This window comes from Arvicola amphibius, chromosome 5 (assembly GCF_903992535.2).
Source record: "Arvicola amphibius chromosome 5, mArvAmp1.2, whole genome shotgun sequence".
Classification (NCBI taxonomy): Eukaryota; Metazoa; Chordata; class Mammalia; order Rodentia; family Cricetidae; genus Arvicola; species Arvicola amphibius.
Window position 1 is genome coordinate 33,767,212 of NC_052051.1, and position 22,579 is coordinate 33,789,790.

Consider the following 22,579-nt stretch of genomic DNA (forward strand, 5'->3'; position numbering starts at 1 on the left):
CCCAGGGTCTCCCTTGAGTGTGCCCGGCCAATGCTCTGTGGCACTGGGATATACCACCACCCTGATCTATGGATGAATTTTAGGTGGGAAGAGCGTGACTCAGCTTCCTTCACCATAATAGAAAAGCAGAAAGACCCCGACAGGTGATGCTTGTCACATCTCTAGGAAGATAGAGAGGATGCTGGGAAGGGGACGAGGGCCAAGCATGCTTCATATCCTCCCTGCTGCTGCAGCAAACTGCCCTCTATGGAGGAGAGCTTTACAGCATTTGTCAGCATTTCCAATGTCCTTGGATTTAGCAGTTCTGCCTCCAAGAATTTATTTTGTAGCCACATTCCCATGCATTTGAAAAGACCAATGCACAAAATATTTTAGCAGCCCTTACTTGTATTTGTAGTCTCAAGAGGTGGTTGGTTAAACTGGTTGTGGTTCAGAGATACAGCCATTTCTCTGCAGCCTTAAAAACGAACACCAGGTCATCCTGTTACAAAGCATCCTGAGATGGACTTAGGGAAAAAGCATGAAACTCAACAATGTTCACGATACACTACTCTAAAAAACATATCCTGGTGCGTGGTGCGTGGGATTGACCTAAGGACCTCCTGTGTCCCACCCCAGATGCTACCACATGCACAGAGGGGAAGGAAAGGCGACTTTATTTATGTGTAACTGCATTAGTGTATACGGATTGTCCTGAAGGGTGTGAGGAAACTTGTTAAATGGTTACCTGGCAGAAAGGAGGAAAAGAGTTTGCTATAGGGAAAAAAGCAGAGGAGCCCTAGATAGTGAAACTTTTAATCCTATGAGCTACGTTCCCCTCAAGAAAAAAGAGACAGCGAAAGGTTTTGAGAGCTTAAAAACATTTTCAGGTTTTGTACAAGGGTGCATGAGGCTTTTCCCGGGGGTGGAGCTTTTATATTCTTCCTTGTGCCATGACTGCTTCTAAGAGGTTCCTGTTAGTAGCTAGCTTTTATCCTGGACAGTCTGTGGAATGGAGTGTAATGGGCACTCAGATTAGGTTGGTGAGACCCATTGAGGCCAAGCAACTTGTCCAGCTCCCATTCTGCATTACAGACCACCGCTCTGCAACACCAGATCCCTAACCAGGTCGGCAGATGTGTAGTCTTGCATGATTCTTAGAGGGAAGTTGGTTTCTTTTACTACATAACAGAAGGATTCTCTCAAGCCTTTCTTGTTTCATTCTAGATTTATCCCAGCATTTAGTCCAGAACTACAGTGATGTGGAAGAACTTATGGACGCAGGGAATATCAACCGTACCACTGCAGCAACGGGGATGAATGACGTCAGTAGTAGGTCTCACGCCATCTTCACCATCAAGTTCACTCAGGTAAGGGCAGCCATGGGGCAGAGGCTCCATCTCTCAGGCCTTTTCTGTTTAGCGGCAGCTGAGCACTGATCATTGTTGCATCAGGAGCAGCAGCAAGCAAAGGTGACTGTCACTTCCTTGTTAATTAGAGGCCAGCATGTGCTGTGTGCTCAGCCCTTCTGCATTCACAGTGATTTAAAAGTCCTGATGTATATAGCCTGAGAGATATTTAACAGGCTTCCACCTTGTTCTAGCATAAGAAAAACTTGCTCTGTGCCTAATTAAGCAAAAGTTTTCATTGTTATAAGCACAGTGGGAGATAATGGATTTTGAGGCAGAGCAGCTGGAGGCCGAGGTGAGAAACGGGTGCAGTGCATTATCACGCTATGGACTCTGGTGATGCTGATTATGATTAGAATAGTATTAGAAGACAGCGAGCACTCAGAGGCACTAATATAAGAGTCCATTATGATTGGTGGTGGACAGTGTCCTGAAGGTGGCTGGGAGTGGCTGAGGGGAAATAGTCTGTTACCAAAGCCCCACCCCCAGGTATGCACAGTTGCAAGTCTTCCTGGTTTCAGTAAGTGTTAGGGATTGGAGTTGTCTCTCCACATTGACATGGAACACAGCAGAGACAGCCAGGCAGCCCAGAGGGCAGGAAAATGAGTTGACTCTCCAAGGCAGGTCAGAAGAGCTCCCTGAGCTTCTCTGTCTTGCAGGGACTTCAGTTAGAGCTCTACTTTGTGTTGTAGCAGCTTACTGGCTTTTCTCCAGTTTTCTGCTGGATGCCTAACCAGTATGTAGCCAACTGTAGTTTCTAAAAGGTTTATGTGTCCATCAACATCTGTTTGTATTATGATTTGTTGCATTTGGCTAAAAATATAAAACATAGGTTAAAGGTCTTTGGAAATATGAAGTTCTGGTAGGATCCAGAGCAAGGGAACTTATGTTTTAGTATTCCCCATCTTTAAAGATGTGATGTGCTTTATTAAGTGATATCAAATGATATCCTACATAACTGTCTATTAGTCATGTCTGAAGCGCCTTTGTGTCTGGAATGTTGGAACTTCCAGAAGAATAAAGCTAATTACTTGTTTGTTTAGGTTTTTTTTTCCAGTTCCTCTTAGGGTTTGGCTTTATATTGTTTTGTGCTCCAATCCTGAGGGTCATTGTCAAGTGATAGTGGTTTGCCAAATGGAGTGGTTCTTCAGAAAGCAGGAGAGTCCCAATGTGGGACTTCTAATTTAATTGGGCAGTTCTCATAATCACTACAATAGCCAATAAAACAAGCAAATGAACACCAAAAGTCTACCTGAGAGATCTCTGCTGGGAGAGGAAAGTAATGGGGATCTGGTCATGAAATGCACGGAGCCCTTTGTCCTCTTCTGTGTCACGTGCATGTCTCTCTGCAGGCAAAATTCGATGCTGAAATGCCATGTGAAACTGTGAGCAAGATCCACCTGGTCGATCTTGCTGGAAGTGAGCGTGCGGATGCCACCGGTGCCACTGGGGTCAGGCTCAAGGAAGGGGGCAATATAAACAAGTCCCTTGTGACTCTGGGAAATGTCATTTCTGCCTTAGGTAGGTTTGAGGTCACTTCCTGCCCTTTTTTGTTTTGGTATAGTGTTAGCTCGGAATAAGCTTGCTGGATGTTTGTTGTACAAACCCAGGCAGCTTGCTCAGGTCTTTTAGAAATAAATTAGAGAAAGCAGAGACTTTTCGAATGATCTCCTATTTCTTTCTTCCTGGCAGCTGATTTATCTCAGGATGCAGCCAACCCTCTTGTGAAGAAGAAGCAAGTTTTTGTGCCTTACAGGGATTCTGTTTTGACTTGGCTCTTGAAAGACAGCCTTGGAGGAAACTCTAAAACCATCATGATTGCTAGTAAGAGTTTAAATTATATCCCTGAGCGTCAGTATTAAGTGTAAATATTTAAGTTGAAAGTATCTCATTAGGATGTTTCTTTCTGTCTTGAAAATCACCTCTTGTAACACATCTGTAGTTGGAATTTGCTGTTGTGTAGACTTGGGCATCATGGAAGCTACAATGCCAGGCAGACATGCTCAGCTTCTCTTTGCTTAAAGTACAAGGCAGGCACTGTGAACTTCACTAGCTCATAGGAGACTCCTATATAGAGGCAACAAATAAACAACCTGAACTTTTACTATTTAAAATGGTAGGTGCAGAATTGAAAATTGAAAGGAAAAACCAAGGAGTTAAACACAATGGGAATAGTAGTATACTTTTATTTTTACAGTTATCAATTTAAGTGAGAGACTAAGGATTGAAAAAAATTACATAGAACAGGAGATTTGCTAAGGGGAACTCAGGGCTTGTTACCGCTCAGCTCTTACTTCCCTCTGTCTCTTTCTCCTTTCCTCTCTCCTCTGTACTCTTCACAGCCCTTGCCCTGCAGTCACTGGTGGCCTTAAGGGAACACAGCCACGTGCTCACCTTAGTCTTAAAGGTTAGGTGGGAGTGGCAGTGGGCTGCAGTGTAGAAGGAACCAAAAGCTTCTAGAACAAAGGAATTAAGTAGTCTACTGACTTTTGAAAAACTGCTGGACTCTGGGCTTTTCCAGATGATGGATTTTTATCAGAATGCAAAAGTATTTTAATTCTTGCTCAATAGAGAAGTGCAGTCCTGAAATTTCATGTTATTGGCTGAGGAAAGCCCTTTCCTGTGTGGGATATCTCACCCCCTATCTTGAAGTTGTTTGAGTGACTGATTATAGACGTGAGAGGAGCAAAAAGACATTTAACTTGGTATAGCAAACACCCTTTCCTATAAACCTTAGATAATGTTTTAATATTCATTACTGTGGTGATGAATATTTAGTCTTTCCTGTGACCTGGGGTTGATCTGACTTTTAAATTACAAACCAACTTTGTGTTAAATGAAACATGGAGTGCTAGATGAATTATTTTCTGTATTCATTTTTCACAGCCATTTCACCTGCTGATGTCAATTATGGAGAAACCCTAAGTACCCTTCGCTATGCAAATAGAGCCAAAAACATCATCAACAAGCCTACCATTAATGAGGATGCCAACGTCAAGCTCATCCGTGAGCTGCGAGCCGAAATAGCCAGGCTGAAAACCCTGCTCGCTCAAGGGAATCAGGTTGAGTTTTCTGAGATTTATAGATAATTTTCTTTGAGTAATGGCATCTATTTCTAGATCTTAATGAGACAATTATCTTGTGGTATTGATTTGAGAAAATAAGTGCTAAGTAAAGCTTCGGATGAGTTAGCCAGACTCTAGATCAGCTTCCTTTTGGCCTTTGCATTCCTAATGCATCCTGGGTGTAAGATTTTATCCATCAAGCCTTAAATGATTGACCATCTAATAGTTATCAATTATGGATGGATATTTAGCATGCAATAGGACTAGTAGCATAATCTCCATTAGTAAAAAGAAATTTAGACACTTAGAGTATTATTTAAGATTCTTCCTATGCATTTTATGACTATAAATGTATTTAAACTGAGGAGTCCTGGTCTCACTTTAGCCATGCTATAGGTGGTTGTGGTGACTCAGTGGTGCCTCTGAAAGCATGTCTGTGGCCTGGCTGTGCTGCTATTCTCCAGGCCTTGCATGATTCTTGAAATGGCCTCACCTCAGGATCTTCTGAATTCCGGAGAAGCTGTGTGTCCTTTTGTTTCTCCCAGTCTGAGCACGTTCCTACAGGCTTATGCTCTGTGAGGACTGTGTGAGCTAAGTTCCAGATGGCTCAGGTCCTACTGTGAGGAAAGGCCACCCTTGAAAGGAAATCAGGGAGGTTGTTTTAAACTCTTGCTGGTAGAAATAAAATGAAGATGTATTTATTGATATCTTAAGTCTATTGTTAAACAACTCCATTTCTATAAGTGGGAAATGCTCAGTGCTTTCCCTGTAAGGATATACGGTACTTCCCACTCTTGATACTATACAAATGGTTTGAACTATAGAAATATTGCTCAAATGAAACCTCAGTCAAGCAGGACTCCCTCATTGCACTTAAAAATACCTGCGTACACACTTCCATTTGTGACGTCAGGCCTCCTGCGTGAAAGGGAGTTGTCAGCAGAATGAGGTATCAGGAACCACAATACTTGTTTCTATTTATACACTGCTATTGGAATCTGTTTCGGAAACATTACTTGTCTGAAGTCAGCCCTTTAAATGATTAATATGTGAAGGAAAGCGTTTGAAAAATATTTCATGCAGCTGCTTTCCTATGATCTTCTAAGAGACTGTTGAGGGAGCTGTTGTGGGTCTGCCCATGCCATGGTACCCCTATGGAGGCCAGGCAACAACTTTCTGAATTTGGTTCCCTCCTTAAATTGTGTGAGTTCTTAGGCTTGAATTTGTGGCATCAGGTTGGGTGGCAAATGCCTTTACCCAGTGTAGTAGTCAGGGTTATTACTGCTGTGATGAAACACCGTGACGAAAGGCAGCTTGGGAAGGAAATTATTTGTCTTATACTTCCACATCAGTGTTCATCATTGAAGGAAGTCAGAACAGGAGCTAGAACAGGGCAGGAACCAGAAAGCAGGAGCTGATGCAGAGACCAGGGAGGGGTGCTGCTTTCTGGCTTGCTCAGCCTGCTTTCTTCTTGAACTCAGGACCACCCTGGATTCTCCCTCATCAATCACTAATTAAGATGATGCCCTGCAGGTTTGTGTACAGTATCATCTTATGGAAGCATTTTCTTATTGAGGTTCTCGGATGACTTTAGCTTGTGTCAAAGTTGACATAAAACTACCCAGCACACCCACTGAACCATCTCATCAGCTCTGACTTGTGTTTGCCTTGCTAATGGTTGTGTTTGTTTGTTCTCCTTATTTCTGTCACAACTTAATGTCCTTTCTATAACTAAGGGAGTGATTTTGTCACTGGTTTAGGAGGATGGAGAGTCTATTTAGAAAATATGTTTTGATAAACTTAACATATACGTTATAGCAAACATGGGAGTCTAAATAAAAAAATTCTGAAACTATAAATCTTTGAGAAATTATAGGCACATTCTACATAATTAATTGTAGTGGGTGTGGTCGGCCAGCAATGGGAAATAACCAAACTAGCCTTATATAAAATACTCAGCTTTAATAAAAGGAGAAAATGGGAGAAACTTACAGAGCCAGAGTTCCAGCGAAGAGCAGGGAACCAAGAGAGAAAACCACCAAAACACGGATCTTTTAAAGGTATTTTGTGCCCTGGAGGGGTCACGCTCCTCAGACAAGGGATTGGTCAGCTACCCCATCAATTAATTTTGTAGTAATTAATAAACAAATGTTCATAAATGGTCATTAAAGCAATCTTTAAATAAGGGACTGGAGAGATGGTCTGGTTTGTGAGTACTTGCTTATATAGAGCCCAGGTGAGGCGGTAAATGCCTGGAATCCTAGCCATGGTGAGATAGGGAGTGGAGCCACGCAGATCCCTGGGAGCTTGTGGACCAGTAGCCTCACCTACACTATGAAGTTTGGGCCAATGAGAGACAAAGTCAAACTAAGGTAGAAGGTGCCTAAGGACCAGTACTCAAAGCTATCCTCTGACCGCCCAGATTTGTGTACCAACCTCCCGCCCAACAAGCATCATTTCCCTTTCAATCGCTCTCTAAAATAATTCTGAATAAATCTTTCTGAGAACATTCCTCTATTTCTAGAATATTCTATTCCAATGTTCCTATAGTTCTTTGAGAGTGTTAATTTAACTTCCATTTTTAGAATTGTTTATTTAAGCAAAGCTAAAGAAAATCAGTTCTTATTTTTAGTAATTTTATATATTGCCATTGCAGAGATCATGTGACAAACATTTAAAAATACAATTAGATAAAAAAGAAAGATTCTGGTAGATATTTGTTTCTATTACACAGAAATATATGTGTATATATGTATGTTAATGTATACAGAGAATTTTTGCAGAAGTATATATAGGTACAGACAAATTGCATCACGTATATATAGTTACATGGATTTAGAAGCTCAAGTCACCCATCTCGCTGTGCTCATCTTGAGAGTAGAGCTTCACCATGTCCCAAGAGCCACTCTTAGTGCCCTAGCCAGGACCTGCCCGCCCAGCTTCTCATGGGTACCCCTGCTTCCTGACCATTTGAGGCAGAGCTTTTGGTTTTGCTTACTTTTGCTCTTTATATATATATGGACTCTTGCAATATGTGTTATTTGGATCTAGTGTATTTCTGAGGTTCATCCATGTTGTTGCATGTAGGTGAGCACCCACGTAGTCTCAAATCTGTTTGTATTCTATTACACAAACATTTCCTAGTTCATCTGTCAATTTTTGATTTACTTTTTGGGGTTTCTTACTTGGGGTTATTATATTTATTGTGGATCTTTAAATGCCTTTTAGTATACATTGAGATGTAGTTCTTTGGGGCTTATGCCTAGGAAGGCGTGGGGGTCAGAGGTATACATATTATATGCATAATTTCAGGAGGAACCACTAGTTTTTAAAGTAGTTTTGCCATTCCCTTTCCCCATCACCATATACCAGTGCCAGCTGAGCTGGTGCAGATCCTTGTCCTTGCTCAGTGCTATGACAGAATGGCTTTGCTTTGCAATTTTCACATGGTTAATGGAGTTGGCCTCTAGGTGCATTTTCTTATCAAGTGTTTGTTGCATTTAAAAATATTTCCACTTTTAACTTTATAAAGAGAAAATGTTCCAATTCCCTAATCTATCACAAATGAATTTGGGAAAAAGTAAATTAATAAAAATAGAAATGGAATGAACGAAGAGAGTTAAGAAGCAAAGAAAACAAAGCGGCAAAAGGACGGAGGTGTAACAGACTCCTCATTTTATAGCCAGGCCTGGTGTTAGAATGTAAATAGCAGAGCAGCCTTTAAGAGAGATGCTCACGAGACAAGGACCAGAGGAAAGCTTAGGCAGATGATGCTTATAGGAGTAGGTGGAGCCCTGTCCGTTAACTCACCTGAGAAGTGATGCAGGAAGAGTAATAAATGGAGCTCTAGAAAAGATTCCTTTGTCATGACATAGAGTGCAGTTCACAGTTAAAACCAGACAGGACATTGCTCTCCTTCCGTGACAACGCAGGCAGGCAGAAGTGAGTGGGGTGCAGCAGTGTGTATAACATCATGAGTGTCTACTGTAGTCAGCACAGTTCAGATAGGAAGGAGGCTGCTCTCGTGAGACCCAGCACTATTTCCCTTGCTCTGGCAAGAGCAGCTACAGAGAAAAGCATTACAACGCAACAGGAAAGAGAAGAAATAGGGTGAGCACAGGTTGTAGAAAACTAGTTTCAGATTGCTTCCTGATTACGTGGAAAATGTCCAATACAATGAGTACCATTGGCTATGCAGCATTTTGGCAAGAGTGGTAGGTTTAGTTTAACTTTCATATCTGTAAACCTGGTAAAAGTGGGATGCCCCCTGTATAACCAAGCAATACTTATAATAAAAATATTCTCCCAATTGATGAATTTCATCCAGGTTAAGATGGACAGTATATAAATTTAAGATGGCAGCTGTGAAGCTATACCTTTGGATCCTTTGAGGCAAGGGACTCCTATAACTGGGCATGCCCCTCAGAAGGTATGCCCTGGTATTTTCACTGGACTTTGGCTGCTGTGGCCTGAGAATTTCAAACCAAGGTGGGCTGCATAGATGCCCATGTGTATCTCCCCCATGCACATGGGTAGCTGAAGAGGCACTCTAGACACTGTCACCAGGCTCTTCCCTCCGAGTTCTACACCTGTGTTTTCCCACTGAGCAGCTGTGTCTTGTCCTCTGTGGCCCACAGCCATCCTGACAGACTGAATGTTTAGCTGAACCTAAGAAGTCCAGAGAAAGAGATAGAAATGAAAGCCTGTAGTGATGAGCTGTGGGCTGGCCTGCTTTTCATCCTGCCCAGCTCCCGGCCACTGGCTAGCTTATACCCCGAAATAACATCACACAAATTGTATTCTTTTAAACACTGCCTGGCCCATTATTTTCAGCCTCTTAGTCACATCTTGATTAACCCATATCTAATAATCTGTGTAGCACCACGAAGTGGTGCCTTACCGTTTAGTTTCTAGCATATGTCCACCTTGGGCTGGAGCTTCATTGCATCTCTCTGGCTCTCTGAGGAGAGGCATGGCAGTCTGACTAACTTAGGAGAGGCGTGGCATCTGTCTGAGCCATCTACCTCACTTCCTTCTTCCTGTTCTGTCTACTCCACCCACCTAAGGGCTGGCCAAGGCAGTTTCTTTATTAACAGATGAAATCAACAGATAGATAGAAGACACACCTACATCAAAAGCCATGCTGGTACTGTAGGGAAGAATCACATGATGGCTAAGGAGTTACTTTCCAGGAAATTTAGTCTGTTGATATGGTCACACGTACTGTAGGCGGTTGGTACGCGGATAGTTACTGTAGTGTTGCTGGTAAAGCAAATGACTAGAAAAGCCTGCATTTACATCAGTCAGGAAAGCACCAACAGCAACTACAGGATAGCTGTGCAGTGAATACCAAACAATGGAAATAAAATCACTAAAAATAAAATAAAAAGGTTCATATTGTTTAAGTATATATAATATATTCCCAATATATTGTTTTTAAAAAGCAATAGGATAATTGGCTTATACCATTTTCACTTATGATAACACAACAAAAACATGGTTCCATTAAGTTGAGAAAGAATGCTCTCCTGTGCTGAACTCTTTCTGTGTGCTCCTGTGCCATCTCTGGCAGCAAGGGCAGCAGACAGAATGGGGGCACTTATGATCCTGCCCCTGAGGCCCAGGCTTAACTATTAGACATGCAACTGAAACCCCAGACTGTCCTCTTGTCCTAGGTTCTCAGCTGATTTGGATGTTTATGACTTCAGATTTTATCCTTCCACAGCATGGATAAAGAAATATAGATTGTAGCATAGTCAGGCCATCTGCTGGATGCCATCAGCAGTGAAAACAAGTTCTGTTTTGTATATTTTGTTTATATATTTCAGCATGGGTGAACTATTAGGCAAGACTTGGGTGTCTTGCCTTTTGAACTCCGTTCTTTCTGTGCATTAGGCAAACGGGTTCTGAGAGCTGTAGGGAATTAGATGTGTTTGCCTTGAGTGAGATGCTGCTGCTATGGCTTTCCCGTTGCCATACAAATCGTATGGCAGATGCAGGTTCCCGACTGTGATGTCATGATTTTGATATTAGGACATGTATTCCATGGATTAGAGACTTAATCATAAATAGTACTTTGGAGATAATGAGAAATTACTTTTTATAAACATTTAATTTTTTTGTGAAACTGTTCTGATAATTTGTGAAAGTCTTAGAAATGTACATCTTTTCTGATGATTAACTCCTTTATGACCTACGTTATAGATCGCCCTCTTGGACTCCCCTACAGCCTTAAGTATGGAGGAAAAACTTCACCAGAATGAAGCAAGAGTAAGTGATGGTTTGAGTTATTGTTGTTTTTAATTCCTACTTAAATATTATTTTTAAGTCTTTGTTTGCTACAACTTGAGACAGTCTCCAGGCTCTTACCACATTTTCTTCATTATGCTTTTCTCTAGTCCCAACCCAATGGCCACACACTGTTTTTTGTGTTTGAGACAGAATATCACTATGTAATGTCAATTGCACTTGAACTCATGGTGTTTCAGTCCCATCCTGCTAGAGTTTCACCACCACACCTGGTCCATGATATCTCTTCTTAGCTCTTTAGGTATTGCATGGCCACATGTTAGCAAACAGGATTTGAAGGGCACTTAATGACTTGCTACATTTGGGGTCACAGGGGAGCCTCTTGATAGAGAGCGGGACCTCCCAAGCAGGCAGAGTTCTTGAAAAGTTAATGTTCATGAGGCCACAGAGGTCCCCATAACTTCGTGCTAAGTGCTGTTCAGCTTTCTGGAGCTCTTGAGTTTGCAGGGGACTGCAAGTACTCTGGGTCAGGGACCAGTGAAGAGGCAGGAAGGGAGCAGCAGTGAGAGACCAGAGCAGAGGATGCCCAGTCGGAGGTGAGCGAGAGAGGGCTGACATTGAGGCTTACACTTTCCTAAACAATCTTCGTGTCTGACTTGGTTTTGTCTTATTAATTTTTTGATGCCCTCTGGGAAAAGAAAAACAGACAATAAGAGAAGTTTAGGAGTCCATATTTTTTTCTGGTGCTAAACAGCCCTAGAGGAAAGCAAATGGTCTGATGGTAAAACCTCAAGACTCACACTGCGGAAGACTCAAGTTGAGTTGTAGTTATGAACTTGTTCATAACTGCTAGGTTAATCATGTTGGCTATATCTGATAATAGCATTAATAAAGATGCCCACTTCTTACTCCTCATTTTTCTTGTGAAATTTTATATTTTACTGCTTCAAATCCTAAGTGCTGTGAAATGTCTGGGTGTGGTTGTTTATCAATTACAGGTTTCAGGAACACTCAGCAAGTTAACAGAGACCAATAAGCGTCTTGATTAGACTGCCGTCTGCACGCTGGGGAGGAGATGGCTGCCTGTCTTCTCCACAGCGTGCTCTCACTCTCGTCTCCTGTCTCCTGTCCTTCATGGCTTGCCGCTGGCTTACTCTTCAGGCGCATTGTCAGATGGAACACATGCTTGGATTCTGTTAATGTTCTTAACGAAGACTATTTGATTTAAAGACAATAATAAATCCAGGGAGTACTTAGAATGTTTCGAAAGCTCAGTCTATTTGGTGGTGTTTGAAAAGGATGGATGATTATTACTTTTTATTGAAAACTATTTCACCCAAGATGCTTTCTCCTCCCAGATCCTCCATTCTTCCCTACCCACCCAACTCCATGTCCTTTCTCTCTTTAGGAAGCAGATAGAAAACAAACAAACAACCAAGAAAGAAAAACAAAAAGACAAACACATGCATACACACACACACACACACACACACACAAAACTCGATAGAAATAAAAAATAAGAAACCATAATATATAATAAGCAAATGACAAATAAGACAAAAATGCCTAAACAAAGCAACAAGAGGTAAAAAGTCTAAAAAGGTGCCATTGAGTGTGTGTTGTATTGGCCATCTACTGCTGGGCATGGGGCCTGCCTTAAGTGTGGGTAATGTGCCCAGTGAGACTCCATCAGAGAACACTAAATTTTCTTTTGCAAGTAGGTGTCAATTGCAGATAGCCTCTTGTCTAGGGACAGGGTCTCACGCCTTCTGTCTCTCAGCCCTGGGACCTGTGCAGGCCGTTTCTGCTGCCGCAATCTGTGTGAGATCACATGTGCACCAGTCCTGTGCTATCTGGAAGACACTGTTTCCTTGGTGTCCCCCATTGCCCCTTAAAATCTTAACTCCTCCTTTCCTAATTGTTCCTGACCCCAGAGTGGAAGGCTTTGATGAAGACATCCCATTTATGATTGTTTCAAAATCTCTCCCTCTCTGCACACTGTCCATTTGTAGGTCTCTGTCCTGCTGATTGGCTTACCTTTCTCCATAAAGATGTGTATGGTGGTGTAAGGCACAGTCTTTTGCTGAATGTTTCCTATTCTTAGATCAGTTACCAGTGAAAGTCCACTCATTGCTCATTGGTTAGTAAACTAGAAAATTCAATATGCTACTCTTTTCCCCTACTGTAGGGAGAAAAGATACAAGAATATCCCCTTCAGAAAATTTTGTAGAACAAAACACTCCAGTGCCTGCTGTCTCCTTTGAAGGGTCCTTGGGTATGAGTGGTTTCTTTTTTCTTTTTTTTTTTTTTTTTGGTTTTTCAAGACAGGGTTTCTCTGCAGCTTTTTTTTTTTTTAGAGCCTGTCCTGGACCTAGCTCTTGTAGACCAGGCTGGCCTTGAACTCACAGAGATCCGCCTGCCTCTGCCTCCCGAGTGCTGGGATTAAAGGCGTGCGCCACCACCGCCCGGCTTTTTTTTTTTTAATATTTATTTATTTATTTATTTATTTATTTATTATATATACAATATTCTGTCTGTGTGTATGTCTGCAGGCCAGAAGAGGGCACCAGACCCTATTACCGATGGTTGTGAGCCACCATGTGGTTGCTGGGAATTGAACTCAGGACCTTTGGAAGAGCAAGCAATGCTCTTAACCTCTGAGCCATCTCTCCAGCCCATATGAGTGGTTTCTGACTATCACCACAGCCTTATCAAAGTGTGGAGACAGGCAGGAAGTGATGGGGGTGTCTATTCACTCCTGTTTGCTTGGTTCACAAAGAAGACAGACTTCAACAGAAATAGCTAGTGAAGGAAGAAGCATTTACTTGGAAGCCCATGGTTATCTAGGGTACCTTCAGTACGTGAATGACCACTGAGTGTAAGTCAGGTAGGCTTGTTTCCCCCTGGGGTCACCACAGATCCCCACTCCCTCATGAGCAGCTCTCTTTGTTTAGTCATGGGTTCTGTGCTTCAGGGCGCATGCCTGTGCCTTTTCCTTAGGAAGGGGGAGTCTCTGGGCGAGGAGGACTGGAGGATTAGGGAAGTTTGTTTCTGCTATTGGAACTGGGAGGCAGTCAGGTGACAGATCTGTGACCCCTGTGAGGCCAGCTGTCCCCTTCCTGGACCAGTCTTTGAGTTCTACCTGTCTTTTTTCCAGAGTGTATTTTTCATTCCATTTTCTCCTAGCCTCTTGATTCAGCTATTACTTCTTTGCTTCTTGGTTAATTAATCATGAGGATCATCTTAAAACATTTCTGGAAGTAGATGAAACTTGATTAGCTTTGAGAAGTATTTACCAACTGTGCACTCAGCTGTCAGCCCCTGCCCTTTCCTCCTCAAGTTATAGTGGTCCGAAACTGACTTTTATCAATAGAATTTTGCTGTGTCTGAAAGATCAAATAAAGAAGCATCTTTTCCCCCTTTACCCAAAGGTAGAATGAGATTTATAAACCCCATTAATTAGCTACCAAAGCATTATCCCCTAAAAGAAAACCGCAGCATCCAGGATGATTTAATCACCACATCCAATTAGAAAGGAAAATAAATGGCTATTTCTGAGAGTGTGGCCAGGAAAAGCAAACACACTTAATGTGCTGCTGCCATCCTTGGAGTTACAAGTGTTTAATAATCCAACTAAGTCCATCATGGAAAAGAGGTCATAGAGCTATAATTTGACATGTTTCTGTCACTTTCTTTTGCTAAAATGTAGGTTGTTGATGAGACCAGCTGTTTGGTTTATATTTGGTGGTGGTTCTTTCAAGGAGTAGAGCTGGCTAAATTTATATATATATATATATATATATATATATATATATATATATATATATATATATATAAACACATACAGTTCATTTTTCCTTAGGGTCTATACATTTAGAAACTGTTCTAGATAAAAATTATATTTAGTAAAAATCTTTATATATTTAATATATAATAAAGGCAGTATATATTTAATAAAATCTTTATGTATTTATGTTTTTAAATCAAATCATTATATATTTATGTTTTTGTTTCTAGGTTCAAGAATTAACCAAGGAATGGACAAACAAATGGAATGAAACCCAAAATATTTTGAAAGTAAGGGCTGTGAAAAGTGTCTTAATCTTACTGTACTGGCTTAAGTAGGTAACTTCTCTCTCATCTAAAATATGGCTGTTATATGCTCTGTTTAAGGTAAGATTAATGAAGCCAATTTGGAACTGTGGCCTATGAGTCTGTGGGTAGTGTCTCAGTCATGAGTGACAGCTCACATCCCAAATGAGAACTGTAACATGCATAGGTTACTGTGATATTCCACACACATGCTTTTACTTGGTGGAGTTTCTCCATTTGGAGCCCAGTGCTTTTAAAATACTATTATTCAAGGACATAGACTCTGTGTTTCTAATTTTGTTAAGGTCAACATAAAAGCAATACATTAAGAACAAAATTGGTTTTCATGGCAACATTATAGAACACACTTGCATAGCATGATTAGATTACAGGAATTTCTAAACTACTGATTTGCCATCCAATTTCTCCATGTCTCTGTGGCTAGTTGATGGTTGTATGTATTTCTGCCAACACTAGGGAGGGACACCTGTAATTTTGGTCTCCGTTTTTCATGCTTTGTGCTGCAAACTAGAAGTTTCCTTGTTATTTTGGCTCACTTGATTAGTAGAATGAGATTTATAAACCCCATTAATTAGCTACCAAAACATTATCTCCTAAAAGAAAAGACTCACACTGCACTGGGTGTGGAGTTGAGTTCAAACTTTTTGCTTTGATGGCTTCTGAGGTCCAGTGAAGTGCCCTGGGGATAAAAGGAAGCTCCATGTAATATTGACTGGCCAAGCTCAACGGGGCTTAACTAATGTGTCAGCAGTGCATGAAGCTGGATCTCCTGCATGTGAAATGGCATGCTTGGTTAATGATTTGTGGGGCATACTCGGAGGCCTGAGTTAGTCCCCGAGTCTTCATTTGACAGCAGTGTCATAGAGCCAGGGTCAGCAGTATACTGTGCCCACTTCTGTCTGTGTCAGCGAGGTTTCCTGCCCCACTCTGGGGTTATGAAGATGCCTTGCTTGAGCCAGAGGTGGTGCTCAGCGTTGATGTCGGTGGAAATGGGTTGATGGGTCTGGAGACTTTCTTTTCAGGAGCCCAGATGACAGTGTTAGGTGAGGCTTCAGCTTTCAGATTTCCATCTCTTTTCTGTTCCCAAGAAGAAGGCATGCTATTTTGAGGTTCCGTGCTTCTCAGTGTTTCCTTTGTTCAGAATTTATTTATTCACTTATTTATTTTGGTGCTCTGGTTTCAACCCAGTGCTAGGCAAATGCCCTACCACTGAGCACACCACAGCCTGCCTTTGACAAGAGACAATGGTGCATGAAGCTGAGCGTAGCTTTTGTTCATATCTCAAAATAGTCATGCTGGGATAAGCACTGCTGGGGAGGCATACGTTTGTTCCTGAAGTTTAAGCCCCCCTGAGTGGTACGGTAGCAGCCCCTAAAGGTCAGGACTTTTGACTTTCTATGACACAGGGTAACTTTCTTCAGGAAGTTTGCAAAGATGCAGAAATAGTGTGCTACATTTAAAGAACAACAGCAATCATGTCTAGTAAACACTTTGAAAGTTATTAGTGCAGGTGGTGCCTGGTAGGACCAGAGGCACAGCAGCAGTACATTGTAAGACTTAAACATCATCTCCTGCTATTGCTGCTGTGATATCTACCCCCATATACATTCGGTGTGTGTGTGTGTGTGTGTGTGTGTGTGAGAGAGAGAGAGAGAGAGAGAGAGAGAGAGAGAGAGAGAGAGAGAGAGAGAGAGAGAGAGGGAGAGAGAGGGAGGAGAGAGAGGGGGGGTGCATTGGCACTAGGGAATGCACTAGGGCCTTGCATGAGCGAGGTTGCCTCAGAGTGACATCCCTAGACTGTAACTAATTTTATCTTGAATTTTTCTACTCTTCTATAAAATCACAACAGTGAAGCTTCTGAAATATTGTATAAAAGATTCCCCGCCCCCGAGTGATTCTGGGCTTTGAAGTCATATCCTCCTCTGATTCTCATCCCATTTTCCATTCATCTAATTACCTTTATTTTTCATGACTTTTCAGATAAGTAGAATTTGTGTTTTAAAGGTAATGGGAAAGGCAGGGTGGCTTCCTGTCCTCCCCTGCTTGTTTGTACTTTAGGCTGTGCTCACCCTCTGGCCTCAGGAGGTGCTTTAAGGGCTCTCTCTATCTCCTTTCTGAAAACACCGCCTGTGGGCTGTGGTAGAGAACACTACTCAAATGCTTATTTTGAAAATTTTGTGTAGGAATTGGCTGCTGTTCCTCAGGTGTGTACATGTACCTGTGTGGTTTCTGTAATCCTCTCCTGCGTTTCTACAGTGTCTTCTGTAAGCTGATCAGATGTGCCCAAAGCCACCCCTGCATACAGTGCTGCATGCTTCCCTTCCTGTTGCAGATGGGAGACTTCAGATTAATTTATCAATAGATGTCATGGGGAGCAGATCCAGGAAAACAGAGTTCTGTCCTCTCAGATAGACATTAGCATTAAAGTCAGTGCTGGGTGAAGGTCCCTTGAATGTTGAACTTCTCTGCATCTCAGCACATTCTGAACTCTTGAATGCTCAGAAGCAAGCAACAGTTTAGTCCCCTTCTTTCTGTATCCAGCCTATGACTTCCCTTGCTTGAGAATAGTGAAATCCAAGGTCTGGTTGCCTGGCATTAGAAGGACAATGCCAGTCCCTGGGATACTGTATGCTGCTGACTTTTTATTTGTATAAGCAGAACTGGTAGTATCATGGCCCTAGTGGCTGGGGTCTGAAGCTTCGGTCTCTTAACTCAGGAATTGTATCTCAGTCTTTAGTTCCCTTTCTCTTACTGGGCTGTGACTCTTACTTCCTTGTGCTCCTGTTTCCAGCTTTGAAATTGTGGTTGATGCCACTGTGTCCAAGGTAGAAGGGTAAGAGATGATGGTGTGTTCACATTCACTTTGAAAGTAATTGATTACAGTGTGTGTGTTTGTCCTTTCTCATCTTCCTAATGCTGCTATCCGTTAATGCAATTCCCCATATTTTAGTGACCCCTAAACCATATTATTTAATTGCTACTTGGTAACTGTAGTTTTGCTACTGTTATGAATCATAATGTAAATATCTGACATACAGGATATCTGATATATTACTCCTATGGGGGTTGTGACGCACAGGTTGAGAACCACTGTTTTAGGCTCATCTTAGACAGGTGGTATGAGGCAGTTCTGTGACTGTGCTTTGTATCCCCTTTCTTGCTCCTTAGGCTGCCTTCTCATTTTTCTTATTCTTTTTTTTTCTAAATTGTAAACTCCCTTGCTTCGCCCCGAGAGGCTTGAGCCGTCCGTTCAGTTTCACCTGTCCTATTGCGGGTCTGCCCCACCACCACTGGCACATCTACTCACGCTGCTGGATGGCATGCTGGTCCCAAGTGCAACAGGGAGTTGGGTTTCATGGTGTCTGTTAGCCTTGGCTGGGGTTGCTCCATCATTAGGAATGCTACCCTTTTTTAGTCCCCTGTCAGAATCCATTTGGAGCCCTCTGCCCCCACCGTTTAGTTAGGATGGATTTTTTTTCCTCTGTGCTTTATGGCATTTGGTTTTAATCTGGTACAGTATTCTCCATTGTCTGACTCAGGTGGTGTCGCTGTCCCTGCTTCTATCTTTGTCTTTCACGTGGACAGTCAAGAGCTGGAGCTGGCCAGGACTGTATCTGTCATTCTGTAAGCCAGCTCCCATGGCTCTGCTTCTCACAGAGCAGCATTCAGTAAAAGGTTATGGGATTCAGTTAGTAATAAACAAAAATAAAGCCCATTGTATTAATCAGTGAAGAGCACCATAAATAAACACCACAGTCAGGATGGTTTAAACATCAGATTGATTTTTTTTTTCCATCATAGTCCTAGAGCCTAGGACTCCAAGATGACGATCTTCCAGGGTTGGCCGTTTCTCCTTAGCACACAGACGGCTACCCCTACTGTGTCCTCACATGACCTTCCCTTTGGTGCTTGTGTCCTTGGCCATCCTCGTGTGTCCCAGTCAATTTTCCTCATGAGGACCACAGTCACACTGGCTTTACTTTAATTTAGTAACCTCAAGTAGTTAATTTCAACTTAAAGTCCTGTCTGGAGATACAGTCGTATCCTGAGGATCTAGACCTTAGAGCCTCAGATGTGAACATTGGGGCCACACAGTGTACCCCATTGTAGCCTTGATCTATTCAAATGTGAGGACTTGGTGAGGCACACCCCTCCTGCTGTGTGGACCTCGTCTCCTGTGCTTTCCCCTGCACTTGAAGGCCTCATGCCTGACGCTGTGGTTTGTTCTTGGGAGGAATGAGCTGGGTTCTCTGCATCACAGCCCATCCCTAACCCCGATCATTTAGAGCCTGGCCTGTTGAAAGTGTGGTTCACGATGGGCAACATCAGTGAGTGGTGTTTGTGAGGCAGGAAGGAAAGAGATCTCTGAATCTGTACTCCACCCCATATTCCTGCATTAGAATCTTTACTTTCTCAGTGCCCATGAGATGGATTTGTACCTTCATGCTGGAGCGCTGACAGAGCTGCCACACTGGGAAAAAAGTAGGCAATCCTGGATTCTTCACCTTCAGATCCATTCTGCTTTGTCCTGTACTGTGGGGGCTGACCCCAACAGGATGCCCCTTTCCAGCTCCCTTGAGCCTGTGGGAAGCTGAAAGCCTCTCTAGTGGCAGATTTTCTTCTCCATGGCCTCAGATCCTGCCAGCAGGGACTAGCCCATGGTGCTTGTGGCTCTGCCTAGTAACACTACCCATAGAAACATCCCCTTCTCTCATCCTCATCTTGTGGTACTGTTGGCTTCCTGTTGTCTGTGGGTGACTTCACCATTCCTGGTGACTTTTCAGCAACTCTCTTACAGCTAACAATAACCAGTCACAATTGAGTCTCAGTGCCTGTACTGAAGTCCCTGGGGTTTAAACAGTGAAGGTGGCTTCTCTTCTGTGGCTAGCATTGACTGATGCCCAAGTGTGTTTGTACCTGGTCTCTGGGTGCGCTGCCACCTTCTGAGGGCAGTATTCCTCTCCTTTTCTTTTTCAGCCTGTCTTTCTGGTCCTACATTTCGGCATGTGGTTTGCATGTTTTCTGAATTTATCAGCAATTGGGCTGCCTGTTAGGATGAATCCAGCTTCTGTAAGCCTGGCGATTGGGAGGTGTAGAGTGCACTTGCTGTGGTTCTTCTTTTTTTTTTTTTTTTGTTTTTTATTGTTTTGTTTTTGTTTTTGTTTTTGTTTTTCGAGACAGGGTTTCCCTGTAGTTTCTAGAGCCTGTCCTGGATCTAGCTCTTGTAGACCAGGCTGGCCTCGAACTCAGAGATTCACCTGCCTCTGCCTCCCGAGTGCTGGGATTAAAGGCGTGCGCCACCACCCGCCCAGCTGCTGTGGTTCTTCTTTTGGGCAGACACAATACTGTGCCTGTTTCATGGTATACCCCTGGGTACACCTTCTGGTCTGATATGTTACAAATCCCAGATATTTTAGAGCTGCTGAATTTTTCAAGCTTTCATCTCAAATGAAAAAAAAAAAAAAGAGAGAGAATTCTTTCTTGATCCCCACGCCCCACCTCCGTCTTTTTGCTGCTTTTTGGTTTATCAGTTTTGCACACACTTGTTTCTCTGTCCCAGAGTTTTATAGATGGTTAAAGAAAAAATGCCCAAGGTATGTTATCTGACTTCCAAGGAGCTCCTTCAGCTCTGTGCTTCAAAATAAATCTCAGACAGTTAGGACTGCAGTGCAAAACTGGCAGCCATGTGACAGATGGTGTGGCAGAAGGGAGCACGACCTGCGTGCGTGTCTGGACCACTCTGCAGCCAGGGACTTAGAGCCAGGCAGTGCTCCTGGTTGAGTCCCCCCAGCTTTGGTTAGTCGTGCTTTTCTACTGACTGCAGACCTCTCTTGCTGCAGACGCTGTCTTTGATCACTCCAGTGCCTGGCTGGATTTTGTATTTTCAGCTGCCCCACACAGGGCTTCCAACTGTCAGAGAATAAGCAGGCTGCTCTCACACCGACCTCCACACCAGCAGTTTCCTTGATAAGTGTTCTAATTGCATTGAAGTTACTTGAAGTTTTTTTCAGGTTTTAATTGTGTGGAATTATTGAGTATCTTATACCCTGTTGGTGTTTGCTCTGCTGAATGGGGCATATTTGAACCCACATAATGATGAGATAAGAATGCACACAGTTTAATTTGGAATTTGCTGGTGTCTTGCTAGTCCTTCTCTGGGTAATACAAGAAGTTCAAGCACATAGATGGAGGCCGCCTTTCCTCCTTCACGGCTTCTTAAGTAACGGGGAATATAATAAATTGCAAACAGGATCTTTTCCTGGCTTAAGGTTTCTGAGTTTGAATTCCGAGGAGAAGCATGCCACTTCTGTTTTATGACAGAGTGAATCAGCTGAGCTGTTTGTCTTGGCAAGATTACAGCAATCTCTAAAAGAGTTTTTCCCTGGCCCTCTGCAGTTTCCTTGTATGAACTGGAAGGGATGGATTTGAAGCAAACTACTAACTGGGCCATCGCTCAGCAGGCCTGCCATGTGGTAGGTTTGTGAAATGAGTTTCCTGTGGTTCTCTGGGTCTCCCTGGCTAGGGAATTGGATCCTCTGCTTTCTGGAGAACCTACACCAAGCACCGGGAAGACATAATATTCCCTTCTTTTGGTGGTATCTTCCATGTTCTTGGTTAAAAATTAAACTAGAGGGCAGATCTGGGATAAGATTTTATTTATGGTCATCAACTTAACCCAAATTTTGAGACATTGCTTTCATCCATAGAGTATAGGCTTCCATATCAAGTTGTTTTTAGCTATTCCCTGATGCAAAACTCTAGCCTTAGATGTAAAAACATCTGGGATTGGTAATAAGCCAGACCAGAAAGTGGGCCCAGGGGTTCTGAGCAGCCGTTTCATGAATGGCACCAAACACCAAGCAATAGGCATGGTACTGTGGCTATGCAAAGGAAGAGTCAAGGCAAGTACACTCTGAAGTCCCTGATGGCCAGGCTCATATCAGTTGAAGTTTATTCCTGCAATTTGAACAATATGAAATGCATTTTATAATGGTGGAAGCACATTCTGAGAGGTGTGCTATCAGGTAAGTGTACCCTAATATTAGCGTCATAGCACAAGCTAAGATGCCTACAGCACCACTAGGTGATAACCTAATGGAACCACCGTGTGACCTTTGAAGCCCTGCTGTACAGGACATGACTGTAACACCATACATTCACTTGGCTACATGGAGACAGTACTGTGATTGTCCACATTTATTCAGGATTGGCCAAGGTGGGCATTTCACATATCATGGTTCTTCCTCATGTGATTTTCATTGGGAAAAAACATAGCCCAACTCAGTTCCTGCTTATTGCTGTGGGTCTTGTTCAGGTCACTCCTTTTGAATCTTGATACTTTTGAGTGTGTGTGTGTGTGTGTGTGTGTGTGTGTGTGTGTGTTGAATTTTTTTAACTTAAAAAATTGTTTTCAAATTATTCAAAGAATTCTTATTAGTATTAGAAGCTAATGAGTGATCTCCCTCTTGTTGTGCTGATATTCTAATAAACCTGGGCTACTGCCTAGGTTGTTCAATAACTTTTTTGAAAACATCCTCATAATGGATCCTTGGCTTTCCTCCATTTATCCCTCCCATCTTTCATCTGTTTATCTCTTCTTCCTTCCTTCATTGAACACCCACTTGTTGAGAAAATCCTACCTTGTAGACATGGTTCTAGGCAGAGAGCACACCCTCAGAGCAAATCAATAAGTCGCTACCCTCATAGGGATTGCATCTAAAGATGAACATTTTCCTTCCTGCTTTTGGTATTTTTTTTGTATAG

General features: G+C 42.5%; 1 protein-coding gene across 2 annotated transcripts in view; it reads left to right on the plus strand.

The window, feature by feature from the left end:
• Kif16b (kinesin family member 16B) overlaps positions 1-22,579 on the plus strand; it is a 248,663-nt gene that overhangs the window by 54,317 nt on the left and 171,767 nt on the right. For both annotated transcript variants that reach the window (XM_038329839.1, XM_038329838.1), the window contains exons 7-12: positions 1,207-1,349; positions 2,741-2,909; positions 3,081-3,212; positions 4,275-4,450; positions 10,658-10,723; positions 14,720-14,779. In XM_038329839.1, the coding sequence (XP_038185767.1) occupies positions 1,207-1,349; positions 2,741-2,909; positions 3,081-3,212; positions 4,275-4,450; positions 10,658-10,723; positions 14,720-14,779 (746 nt within the window). The remainder of the gene's footprint in view (positions 1-1,206; positions 1,350-2,740; positions 2,910-3,080; positions 3,213-4,274; positions 4,451-10,657; positions 10,724-14,719; positions 14,780-22,579) is intronic.